At 32.8% G+C, this 13,986-nt stretch overlaps 1 protein-coding gene across 37 annotated transcripts in view; it reads right to left on the bottom strand.

Moving 5' to 3' along the window:
• LOC137658547 (uncharacterized abhydrolase domain-containing protein DDB_G0269086-like) overlaps window positions 1–13,986 on the bottom strand; it is a 111,241-nt gene that overhangs the window by 14,886 nt on the left and 82,369 nt on the right. For 28 of the 37 annotated variants that reach the window (XM_068393422.1, XM_068393427.1, XM_068393397.1 and 25 more), the window contains 2 exons: window positions 11,620–11,661; window positions 8,637–8,851 (listed from right to left, as the gene is read on the bottom strand). In XM_068393422.1, coding sequence (XP_068249523.1) covers window positions 8,637–8,851; window positions 11,620–11,661 — 257 coding nt within the window. The remainder of the gene's footprint in view (window positions 1–8,636; window positions 8,852–11,619; window positions 11,662–13,986) is intronic. The other 9 variants (XM_068393402.1, XM_068393407.1, XM_068393410.1 and 6 more) reach the window with 4 other exon arrangements.

The following is a 13,986-nucleotide window of genomic DNA, read 5'->3' as shown; positions in this document are numbered from 1 at the left end:
TATATTCATATATATATATATAAAAATATATGTATATATAAATATATGTGTATATGTATATATATATATATATATATATATATATATATATATATATATATATATATATATATATATATATATATATATATATATATATAATCGTATCTCAAAGTTTGCAATTTCCAAAGTTACATCAAGGCTGTTTTATATTGGATAAATTTAAAGGAATATGAATTCGGTCATCTTTTTAATCAAGTCTCTTTTTCAACTGTTTCCCGGTGACTGGTAATGCTAAACTCAAGATCCGCCAATCTTGCCATCCTCATTATGTTTAATCATTGGTTCAAAGGCTATGTTTTCGTGACATCATTAACTAATCAGAATGAAGCAGAGGTTATCCGCAACCTCAAAATATTATAGATAAGAATCACGGTTTGTTTTGAAGTTCAATTGTGAAGATATGTGACCATTTGCCATAACAGTGACGTCATTGTTCTTGTTTTGAATATTCTTTTGACATTTTCAGAAGGGACTGATCGCCGATTAGTGACCAAAACTTGATTCACTTCCGTTATCAGATTTGATGAAATCTCATATAATGAAGTTTATCAGGGATAAATCTGACAAATCTGACAAATAAAAAACCACATTGGTTAGGTTATAAATATACAAATGGCAAGTGTTATAGAGAACGACAACAGTGAAATAACCGACTGAAAACTTAAAGGAAATAAAACCAAAATTAACATCTGACAAAATCTGATGAGTACCGAAACATTCGCAAATTTTTAAACCCTTTCTGGGAACTGGAGACATGAACACGTTTCCAGTTAACCTCTGAGTAACTTCAAATAAGCGCAACATAAATAAACTACATCTGGAGAGAATAAACCGAAACTGAAAATGCTGTAAACAGAACATATATGCAAAAGAAATCTGACCAAGGACAAAACAACAACAGAGCATCTTAACAATACAAGCGAATAGAAAAATATGAGATTAATTCAAGCTCTGAAAGAACTTGTATCGAGAGATAAATTGAAAAATAAAAACATTGCCTGATATTCTAAGGTTATGGTAGAGTCAATACTTATGAAGTGAACTTATTCAAATGTAATGAATTAAGATTTGCCAGTGAAAACATGAATTTTCATTCATAAGCTATAATGTTCTGCTATCGAATATATGGACTCCCATGGGCTAAATAAATTTTACTTTAATTACTAATTATTTCATTGTGAACTGTACTGGAACTTTTAGGACAAGGGTATTAAATAATTATACTATATATATATATATATATATATATATATATATATATATATATACATATATATATATATATGTATATATATGTATATATAAATATATATATATATGTATATATATATATATATATATATATATATATATATATATATACAGTAATTACTTGATTTTAAAAATCATAAAATAAAAATAAAATTAAGAAAAAATATCTTTCATATTTATATTTCTTTCTTCACTTAAGCAAACTTCATATATTTTGGAAATAAATTTCTGTTATGCTACATAAGTTGCTATCTTGTGTTATTAAACAAAGTATATAAAAAATCATGTACAATTTAAACTCAATAAATCAGATAAATTACTGTTTTAGACTAAAACTAGGGATCTCGAATACAGAAGACTATCACTGCATTTATTTCAAAATAAAATAAATGAACCTGAATGTGTTTGAAGGTGGGAAACTCATACATCTTGTAATGATAATAATAATAATAATAATAATAATAATAATAATAATAATAATAATAATAATAATAATAATAATAATAATAATAATAATGATATATGTAACTAAAATGTAAATTCACAAATGCATCGTATTTACTTGAAAAAAAAAAAGTTGGATTCACAAAAAAAAAAAAAAAAAAAAAAATCATCAGATTCAACAGCCAAAATCGATACTAGTGCCCATATTTTACTTGGGAAATTGTAATAATCCAATATCACTTATCATAGTTTATATGTGACAGCCGTGTTTTAACGTTGTAACTGATCTTGAGCTATTTTATATTCCTTATTCGTTATTTTTCTTATAATCTATTTATTTCCTTACCTCGCTGGGCTATTTTTCCTTATTAGTGCTTTTTAACTTATTGTATCCTGCTTTTCCAACTAGGGTTGTAGCTTAGCTAATAATAATAGATATAATAATAATACACTTGCACGGCTTATTCGAAAAATTAAATTTCACGCTTGAAAACGCTCTGGGTTGAGAACATTATTGATACAATAGCAACGTTCTGAGGGAGAAGCTCAATTTGATCAATTCTAACGATTTTCTCATTACCTAAGATTATCCTGACACTAGATCCCCTCAATGCAAGAAGTTTATTGAGAAGTGATATATAACACAAAAATAAATATTTCAAAAAAGCCTAAACGTTTTTACACTATAACAGAAGTTTTCTGTATAGTTTATATAGGAGATATTCATTCTAATGTTGTTACTCTTCTTAAAATGTTTTATTTTTCCTTGTTTCCTTTCTTCACTGGGCTGTTTTCCCTGTTGGAGCCCTTGGGCTTGTAGCGTCATGCTTTTCCAACTAGGGTTATAGCTTAGCAATTAATAATAATAATAATAATAATAATAATAATAATAATAATAATAATACTAAAGCAGCTCTTTAACAGCAAACACATCAAATTGATATGGACGGTTCAGTTGAAAACCATAACAACGGTGTTTATGGAAAGAAAGAATAATATTCGAAACGAGAGTTGGTACAGTAAGATTTCAACAAAATCAGAACATATCATTCAACTCGCTTTAGTATAGTCACTGGCAAATAAAATTCATACTTACGTATTTGAATAAGTAAGATACTGAATTCATAAGTTTAACTCTAAGAAACCCTTTGAGCAACTTTGGCCTTGAAAGAAATTCTTAGCATTAAGTACAATACATAAATACAAAATTCAAAACAAAATTAACAAGTTTAAAGAATAATTACACTATTGTATACACACATTACAGATAAAAAAGTTTTTGATTATTTATGAAAATTAAATCATATAAAATATGATAAAGAAAAGAGGTCGAGATGAATTTTAAAACAATTATCAAATCCAAATAAATGGAATCAAATGCAAATCAAAATATTTGTTTGTAAACAAGAAATTCTATTATAATTACTTTTAATAAGAATAGCTGTCAATAGTTATAATTCCAGCCACTTGACTACCACTGGAAATTGATGTAACATATTTTTCATCCCTTAAGTTGTTTATTTACTTAACAGCATCAATCAATTATCCAAAAATCTTTTACATTTTAAAACTAATCGTGGGCTAATTGTAATTTGAAACAGAAAAATAAAAAAGTTAATATTAATACTGAAAAATATATGAATAATCTCCCTCTTGCTTTATCAATATACTTTTTGAAATATCTAATTCATGAAATTAAAAATTGCAATGTGCAATTACATCAAGTCTTGTAACATAACATATGCAAATAAAGAAAATTCAGCTATATTTTACAAATATTTTTTTAGCTGACCCATAAGCTGTTATGTATAAAGAAAAACTAAATATATAGCTAATTAACTAAACTAAATACATAAACTGATTTCTAATTACTTGAGCTATGATTAGTATTGATACATTTATTTGATTTAAAGCGTAATTAACTGCTGCTACGAGACAGTAAAGCTCTATAAAACATAATCCTCTATGTTAGGCGAAAAACAAGTATACATTTCTTGCAGGTAAAAGGAAAAAAAGAATATTGGAATGCAATCTGTTTTTCAGTATAAATAAAAATCAAGTTTCTCTCTAGTATATTTATATGCTTTTCAAGTGTGCCCAAAAAAATCTAGAGAACTTAAATGGATGCATGATAGTCCACATTTGAAATTGGACAGTCATTTTTATCTGATCTGGATAAAACTGGAAGCAGTTTCATAAATAAATCTATGTTCTACATGGACAGCAACCTGCTTATTTCTGAAGTGGATGTCACTCTGAAAGTCAGGGTTTAGAGATGAGATCTATAACCAAAAATAATATAGATCATCAGAGTATGTCATTCATGTGCGAAATGCACTTTCTTATTATTGCTTTCGCATGTTACTTCAGGATTAAGTTGAGATATTTCACTATTTAATCTCAACGATATCAAAATAAGATATCCTTATCTATAGGGTCAAGTTTGTGTAAAAAATAACTTCTATTATAGTCTTTAGGCAATCAAAAATACGGTACATTGCCTAAAGAAACAACAACCAAAATAATTAACCAAATTTCCAGATTAACGAAGAGGAAATTCCATCCTTTCTTTAATACTGGAAATATTTCTCAGGAGCGAGTAACTGGAACCAGTTGACGATGCAGGTAACACTATGGATTACTCCAGTGTCAATAGTCTCTCTACATTTGCTTGTCTATGTGTGAAGGAAATGTAAATTAACCATATGCAATTCAGAATAGCCTTTCTCACGAGTAAGATGTAGACGAGTTAAACAACTATACAGAGTCAACACACCCTATTCGTGAGAGACTTCTTATCTAATTTAATTTCTTATTACTCATAATAATTATGGCTTCCTTCACAACAAATAAATCGAGAGAATAATGGCAAAGGGGTCTTTTACCTAAAGGATATAATCCAGATGGTGACCGACTAAGACGTAACACAGTAGTGACAACTTACTAAAGAATCCTTGGGAGATCTCTTAGAAGTCAAGCATCCGTCGTTCTAGATGAGACTTTGGACTACAGCGACTGATTTTTAATAGCTAGAGATGGCCACGTAAGGAATGAAACTGGGATCACATATGGTAATCCCAAACTAAATCGTGGTACAGGCTTAATATCTTTGAATGAGTAACTTTAAGAATAATTACTTAAATAAAGGGTTGATAATGTTTCACTGAAAATACTGAACAACTTTTGCTCACACTGGAATGTCGCAACGTGAGAGTTCACAATAGTATCTTAATCTAGGTAACTTAATCTTACTTGGCCACTCTCGAAAGAAGGATTAGGTATTGGAGAAATAAGTCTACCGAAGATAATAAAAGCTCTTGTGTTAGACATGACTGGGGCTGTCGTCTTCTGCCTGAATCCAGCCCCCACTCGCCGGTTTTCGACGGCACAGTCGTCTCGCGCTTTCACTTGACTGTCTCTGGCACCTAGCTGCCAAGGAAGAGGCGTGAGCGATGGGATCAGCCACTCAAACCAGCGAGCGGGAGAAGTCTACATTCCAGGATCCTTGCCTCCAATCGTTTCTCCTTTGAATCTTTTTGATGTATTTATTGAATAGTGCACAACTTCGGGGGGGATGCCAAATGCTTGGCTTCGAGGGAACTTTAGAAGAGTGTGCTGAGAGGTAGGAACAACCATGGGTCCCTTTCATCTATTCACATACATTCCTTAATGGGTGGATAGCGGAGTTGATACATATGACGACTTTCTGTTGACCTTACCGCAGTTTAAACAACGAAATTTTGGAATGCTTAAGAGTGAAGCAATTAACTCAAGCAATAACGTTTTTATAAATCTGTGTTTCACTAGGTGGAATGAAAACCAGAAAAACGGCTTTCTGTTGACCTTAACACAGTTTAAAATAAGCAATTTTGAAATGCTTCAAAACGGCCTAATTAACTCAAGCAACGAAGTTTTTATCAATCTGTGTTTCACTGGGTCAAATGGCAAACAGAAAAACGACATCTGTATATAGCAAAGGATAACAATTCTTGTCACAAAGTAGACTTGATTTCTATCATCTCATTTCCCCCTGAAAGCTACAGTATGTCATAAAATTCATCAATTTTCTCTCTTCATTCACTTTCTCTCTTTCGAACTTACTACATTTATAGAGAGAAATACTCAACCCGCCATTAACAATAGAATTCCAATCTTGGATACTTTTTACTTCACATAATCTAAATCATTTAGTTTTATACTGATCCCTTTATTTTTTCTTGCGATCCTTTATTTGTTTCATAATCTCAGTCTTACTAACCAATCTTATGTCTCTGTTTTTCATTACCACTACATTTCTTGAACATTAATGCTAGCAAAACAAGACCAGCAAAATTATTTCCTCAAATCTTCCCTATCTATAGAGTTCAGTTTTTTTTATTCGTCTTACTGAACTCAATTTCCCTTATGTATCACTCCCCACCACACACACACACACTTGGATTATTAGCATTTATTATCACTTCCTAATGCCATATCTAAATATCTATATATATAATCCACAAAATCAGTTAAAAGCTTTCATAACAAACTGATGTAACTGACCGGAATTAACGTTTCCCTTAACTTAATCTATAAAACTACTCAACTGAGTTTAAGACTTAGGATTTAACTCCCATTCTAAATGGTATTTCATTAACATGAAGCCAATATGTACTTTATCAAATTTTAAATGATAATTCAACTATCCAGAATGCAGTACTCTACACACACACACACACACACACACACACACACACACACATATATATATATATATATATATATATATACATATATATATATATGTATATATATATATATATATATATATATATATATATATATATATATACATGAGAGGTCGTTAGCGTTGCTCATAACAATTCAAGAGAAACAAATACAAAGTATTCTTAAAATAGACAATATTTATCTCATTTAGGAAAGATGTCGAATTATATTATGAAATGTGTACAAGAAACTTATAATTATATATAAACTTTTGAAACTTGGCCTTTTGCAGTCGCTTCCAATGACGATGTAAGCGAAATAAAGCATTCACAAATCGTAATTGACGGGATAAGATGGGTTATTACTAAGGTTTATTCCCTTTTAAGGCTATCTTCCTTACAAATTAGCCTCTCTCTCTCTCTCTCTCTCTCTCTCCTCTCTCTCTCTCTCTCTCTCTCTCTCTCTCTCTCTCTCTCTCTCTCTCTCTCTCTCTCTCTCTCTCTCTCATTTGCTGCTAATCGCATTTCCTCATTGAATTACCTAGATGCCAGAATTTTACAGCTTTCATCAGAAAATTGAAAATCACAGTAAATCTCTCTCTCTCTCTCTCTCTCTCTCTCTCTCTCTCTCTCTATATATATATATATATATATATATATATATATATATATATATTATATATATATATATATATATATATATATATATATATATATATATATATATATATATCTGTGTGCATATGTTTGTGTGTTTATTTGTCTCAATGTTCATTTATTTTCTGCTTACCCATCAGTTACATCTATACAGATAATCCACTTTAGTAATTACTATACTAACTCATCATCTTTACACCTATTCATCTCCTTCCCCTATTCATTCATCAACCAACCTACCAAGTGATTCCTAAACCTCTACTTCATACTTTAGCTAATTAAATTCTAAAACTTATCGGGCGTCTCTGAAGTCATATTAGAACTACGATGAGTAGCAGCAGAAAGCTCTTGGTTAAATTAGAGAAGGGAGACTTGGGGGGGAGGGTTGCTGCAAACACTGTCTCGTGGATGGTGATGAGATTTTCACATACTCGGCCAACAGCGAGCCAAATCCACACGGTTCGCTGTCAATACGTACCTCTGCGTCACTAATACTTTCTCTTTTTATGAATTAGTGAGTTTTCAGGACTTTAACTTCATTGGAGCAGCGGATATTATGGGTTAGGTTTCAAAGCAGGTTGGTTAATTTTATGCCTTTTAGGGCAAAGAAACTGTTACGCGTTTTTTTAGTCGTATTAACTTCAGTAGTTCAAAGGTATTTAAGAGGATTTATAAGCTCGGCTGTTTGTTTCATTTGTTTTTTAATTATAAGAATACTGTCATAGTCAGTCAGTCAGACACAATGACTGCCCACCCCCGAAAAAGTAACCCCCCAGCACACTTTCCAACTTCGCCTCGCCCATCGCATCACCTGAGAGAGGTTATGAGATGGGCCATCGGCGGGACTCTCTGAGTAACTTCATAAGCCATCTAGCGTCTGTCTCACGGTCTTCGTTGCTCGTCCCCCTCCGCCCGTGATCTCGAGTAGCAACTCGATGCAGATTCCCGAGATACAGGCGGATTTTGCAACCCGCTAAAAGGCCAACGCCGCCCGATCGAACACCGCTGGTCCTTTTGGCGCCATCGATTGGGCAGGGTTCGCTTTCTGAATACAACGTGAAACCACATTTCTGCTCTAATAAAAGACTGGAATTTAACTGGACGCTGCCAAACCCTCTCCCAAAAGTGTAATTAAAGATGGTCTTTATTAAAGCAGAAGTTCGCGCTAATTGTGTATCAAGGGAAGTCGCATTGGAGTTAACTACATCAGTAGTTGATCACGAGCAGAGGCGGACGACAGCAAACCTATATTCCGTTGTGTCTCATTGAAGTCAAGCGACAGCAAGGCGTGACATCACTCTTCTAAGCACATCAACATCTACTAAAAACCCCGAAAAAATAATGACCAAAAATTCTCTACGCCATGGCTCTCTCTGGCCCTTTCTAAACTTGACGTCACAGCCTACAGACACAGGACTTGAAGAAGACTAAACTAAGTCCGTGAGACGGACACTAAGAGGTTATTCGGACAGAAATCTGTGACGACGTAAGCCAGTCCATGCGAAGTGGTGACCTCGGCCGGGTGGCTCCACGCACCTTGGCTTCATCCCCGAAGTAGTAATAATCACGCACCTTCTCTGCCAGATAATCCTTCTTTCGGGCGGTATAACCATAAGTTGAGAAGAAGGAGGAGCCACTCTCTACCTTTGAGTAGGGTTTTTTGTCAGATGATGGGGCGCCGAAAACGGTGTCTGGCTCCTCCCACTTAGCTCCCGCCAGTTTGTCGTAGCGGGAGCTGGTGTCTGACGGCACTGAAGAGACGAATGTAAAATAAACATTATATATTGAGGAAAACATGATTGGATTTTTTATACTGATAACATTTAAAGACAGGTTGAGACAATCATTCACACGTGAAAATAATTTTTTTTTTTTAAATTTTATAATGACCTAATCAACACAAAAGTGAATGTATATTACTTTTTTCACAGGGCAATATAAAGGTTTCTCTCATAAGACATGAAACTAAACAACACAGTACAATTCTCAGAATCTACAGGTAAAAGCATCTTGAGGAAGGTACGTTAAAATGTAAACAATACCTCAATGCAAATTTCGTAGGGAAACAAGAGAAATCATGCACCTTACCTCGGCTTACAAAGGAAATGACAAACAACAAATAAATACAGTGACAGACAAACGCATCCAGTAAATTTATCTCATTGGGTGAGTACTTTGGAACCTTGCATTTAGTTGCAAGTGTCCGAATAGTACTTTGGAACCTTGCATTTAGTTGCAAGTGTCCGAATAGTACTTTGGAACCTTGCATTTAGTTGCAGGTGTCCAAAAAATATTTTGGAACCTTGCATTTAGTTGAAAGTGTCCAAATAGTACTTTGGAACCTTGCATTTAGTTGCAGATGTTCTGAGAGTACTTTGGAACCTTGCATTTAGTTGCAGATGTTCTGAGAGTACTTTGGAACCTTGCATTTAGTTGCAGATGTTCTGAGAGTACTTTGGAACCTTGCATTTAGTTGCAGATGTTCTGAGAGTACTTTGGAACCTTACATTTAGTTGCAGGTGTTCGGAGAGTACTTTGGACCCTTGAATTTAGATGCAGGTGTTCGAAGAGTACTTTGGAACCTTGAATTTAGTTGCAGATGTCCGTAAAATACTTTTGAACCTTGCATTTAGTTGCAAGTGTCCGAAGAGTACTTTGGAACCTTGCATTTAGTTGCAGATGTTCTGAGAGTACTTTGGAACCTTGCATTTAGTTGCAAGTGTTCGGAGAGTACTTTGGAACCTTGCATTTAGTTGCAAGTGTTCGAAGAGTACTTTGGAACCTTGCATTTAGTTGCAGATGTTCTGAGAGTAATTTGGAACCTTGCATTTAGTTGCAAGTGTTCGGAGAGTACTTTGGAACCTTGCATTTAGTTGCAAGTGTTCGAAGAGTACTTTGGAACCTTGCATTTAGTTGCGGGTGTCCGAAAAATACTTTGGAACCTTGCATTTAGTTGCAAGTGTTCGAAGAGTACTTTGGAACCTTGCATTTAGTTGCGGGTGTCCGAAAAATACTTTGGAACCTTGCATTTAGTTGCAGATGTTCTGAGAGTACTTTGGAACCTTGCATTTAGTTGCAAGTGTTCGGAGAGTACTTTGGAACCTTGCATTTAGTTGCAAGTGTTCGAAGAGTACTTTGGAACCTTGCATTTAGTTGCGGGTGTCCGAAAAATACTTTGGAACCTTGCATTTAGTTGCAAGTGTCCGAAGAGTACTTTAGAACCTTGCATTTAGTTGCATATGTTCGGAGAGTACTTTGGAACCTTGCATTTAGTTGCAGGTGTTCGGGGAGTACTTTGGAACCTTGCATTTAGTTGCAGATGTTCGGAGAGTACTTTGGAACCTTGCATTTAGTTGCAGGTGTTCGGAGAGTACTTTGGAACCTTGTTTATAGTTGCAAGTGTTCGGAAATAATTTGAGAACAGGTTTAAAACATGAAAGCGAAGCAAGGCTTCACTGGTTACGTTTGTCGCACGAGGATGTTCAAGAAACAGAAGAATGCCACTTACGTCATCACAATGAAGGATAACAATTCGAGGAGAAACTGTGCCAGATCTAGTGCCTTTCAAGTTAGGTGTTCAACTGATATTCGACTAACCAACGGCGTCAGTAACGCCACTTAAAAGTAAACCGATCAATCTACTAACAAAGCATTTACTTTTGTTGATATTAACAGTTATAAATGACAGCTAGATAATGGTGTGTGAAATGCCTTTTGTTAATTACTCATATAAAAAAAAACTAGTTACTCGTGAAAAATCTTTTTAAAACCAAGTTTGTTTTAGAAAGCGTTTGAAATTAATGAATAAATCAAAGTCACTTTTCAAGACTACTATTGACTTATATAATTAGTTTATGCCTGTAAGAAGCTATTACTGTGAGCAAATACTACTTTTAAAAAAAGCTTATACGGTTTGCTTCAATTACATTGTATGTTTAACAAAGTCATTTTGTCTAGATCTGACCATTTTCAAAGAGGGGATCGTATTTCAAAAGGGTAAATGTGGACATGACTGACAAAGAAGAAAAAAGTGTTTGTTATATGAAGATTATCTGTTATATTTAGCATTCACATAATACCTAATGTTGGGGGAGGGAAGTAGAAAAGAGTCAAAACATTTAAAAACTAGAGTCTTGAAAGTCTTGTTTGCCACACAATCGTGTAGAGGGAAAAATCGATTTTGTAATCGAGTGCACATGTGGAGACAACCCATGCAATATAGACAACAACTAATCTACTGATGTACGATAGTGTTAACGAATACCAGCATAATCTAAAAGCGACTTTTATACAAAGCTTACAACCCAATACGCAAGAATGCCATGAAGGGGCACTGTAGTCTCGTAATTCACTAAATATACACTTAACAACAAGAATGATAATTAAATAAAGGAAGTAATGCGTTCTGGGTTATAGGCATTGCAGCATATATTTTTTTTATCTTTTTTTTTTTTTTTTAGAATCGAGGCGTCTTATCTACGGCAACCATTATGGCAAGATATAAAACTCGGACACAGACCCTTAAAATCGTCAGGATTGTACTGTTTAGGCTTCCAGTAATCTGTAATACCAATGACGAAGAAATAAGTAACATGGAACTAAAAAAAACTTGAATAGGAAGAAAGAAAAAATAAGGTTAAACATAAGCATAAAATGACCTCGAGGATAATCCAAAAATAATGGGGGGGGGGGTGTATGATTACAAAAATTTCATATATATATATATGAAATGATAAAAAGGTTTTTAAATATTCTCAAAAAACCTTTTGGACGATATTCCGGAAAATTTGACTTCGCATAAAAAAGAAAAAACTGGTAGATTTAATATCACGAACCAGATCCCTTTTTGAGGGAAAGTCCGTGAAAGCTGTAAATTTTAAATTAGTTTAAAATAAAACATATATATAAAGGGAGCAAATAATAAGACATAATATACAAAAATTTAAATAAAATCAAAAGCAAAAAAAAAAAAAAAAAGGAAGGAAAAAAAGGCGAGGTAGTGAGTGAAAACAATGAGTAAAAAGAAAACACCAATAACAACAATTACATAAATAATAAGTAATAATGAAATAAAACAAGAAGTAACAAACAGTAATAATTAAAGTACAAACAAAACATATAGACATAAAACAATATATTATACGCATATTCTCTTATATCAAGTCAAATGGATGGGCCTTCTTTTACATGTAAGATTTGTTATAAGAGAGAGAGAGAGAGAGAGAGAGAGAGAGAGAGAGAGAGAGAGAGAGAGAGAGAGAGAGAGAGAGAGAGAGAATTAAATTTCAAGGGAAATGCTTGAAATCTTCAAATTAGTTTATACTATATACATTACATACATATACAGACATGTGTATATGTATATGTGTTTATACATATATATATATATATATATATATATATATATATATATACTGTGTATATATATGTGCAAATATAAATTATAAATATATATATATATGTGTGTGTTGTGTATGTAGAGAGAGAGAGAGAGAGAGAGAGAGAGAGAGAGAGAGAGAGAGAGAGAGAGAGAGAGAGAGAGAATTGAAGAAAATTGCTTGAAATCGTCCAACTACTATACACACATTTATATATATATATATATATATATATATATATATATATATATATATATATATATATATATATATATATATAAAACGAAAAGTAATTGCAGAGGATAAAAGCTAGAAATCAAAAGAATATGCTGCAAAAAACAGAATCTCAGAAGCGGTCCCTTGACCACTAGCTGAGAAGGAAGGAAGAGGACGCCAATCATACGTCGCGTGTTTCCTTAGAAGTTCGACCTTGTACGGACTCTCCCATCAAGGCGAAAAAGATAGAATATCCTCAAAACTGTTGATTCCTACTCTTTTTTTTTATTTCGTTTATTTCTTAATATTACTTCTCAAAATTTCGATCTATTATTTGATTGTATAACTAGGGTTGTAATTTGATAAAAATCTCTAATAATCTTTTTATTTCGTTTATTTCTGAATATTCCTTCTTAAAATTTTGACAGTTATTTGAATGTATAACTAGGGTTGTAATATGATAGAAATTATTGGTTTATAGTCTTTTTTATTTCATTTGCTTCCTATCATTGCTTTTTAAAACTCTGCTCTCTTGTTTGAATGCATAACAAGGGCTGTAATATGGAGAATGAGTCTAATCTTCAAAGAGAAATTTCAAGATGATAGCCATTACTCTGTCAAAAAAAAATCTATAGATGTTAACCATAATTTGTTTGATATTTCAAAAATCATAACCTTCACTCCTTGGCCAAAATCACTAGATTTTAATAAAAAGACGTCATTTATTAAAGAAACATAAAATTTCTCCCCATGAAAGAGTCAGAAAACCAAACATTTAAACCTATCATCTTCACGAAACCAAACCGAACGCCAAATCAGTGGCAACCGATCACTTAAATGTGGCCATGTTAGCTCTCCCAAGTCCCAGATAGAGTGAGACCTAATAGAAACAGACCCTGTTCATCTGGCGAAGGAAAGTTTATGATTGGCGTCCAGGACACGTCTTGAATTGTTTATGAGAATTCTTCTTTTCAATGGCACACCTTCGAGGAATGGCTGTCTGTTATGAAAATTGGATGGGAGGGTTTTGTCTTTTTCATCCTACTCTTGAAGATTTTTTAAAATCAAAATAATTTTTCTATTGGGATGATTTGAAATTCTTTATCCTTCAACGATATTTCTAAATCTTTAATAAAAATATTCTATCATGGCGTATGAGACAGAAAAATGTTACATAAAAAATAATAATAATAAGATATTAAAATAATTCATAAATCTACTGACAATACTCCCTACAATCTACATATAGATAGAAATATATTTTTTTTTAGATTAACAGTAACTTAATTCGT

The sequence above is a fragment of the Palaemon carinicauda genome, chromosome 19 (genome assembly GCF_036898095.1).
Source record: "Palaemon carinicauda isolate YSFRI2023 chromosome 19, ASM3689809v2, whole genome shotgun sequence".
In the NCBI taxonomy this organism is placed as follows: Eukaryota; Metazoa; Arthropoda; class Malacostraca; order Decapoda; family Palaemonidae; genus Palaemon; species Palaemon carinicauda.
This window is presented reverse-complemented; position numbering and strand designations above follow the sequence as displayed.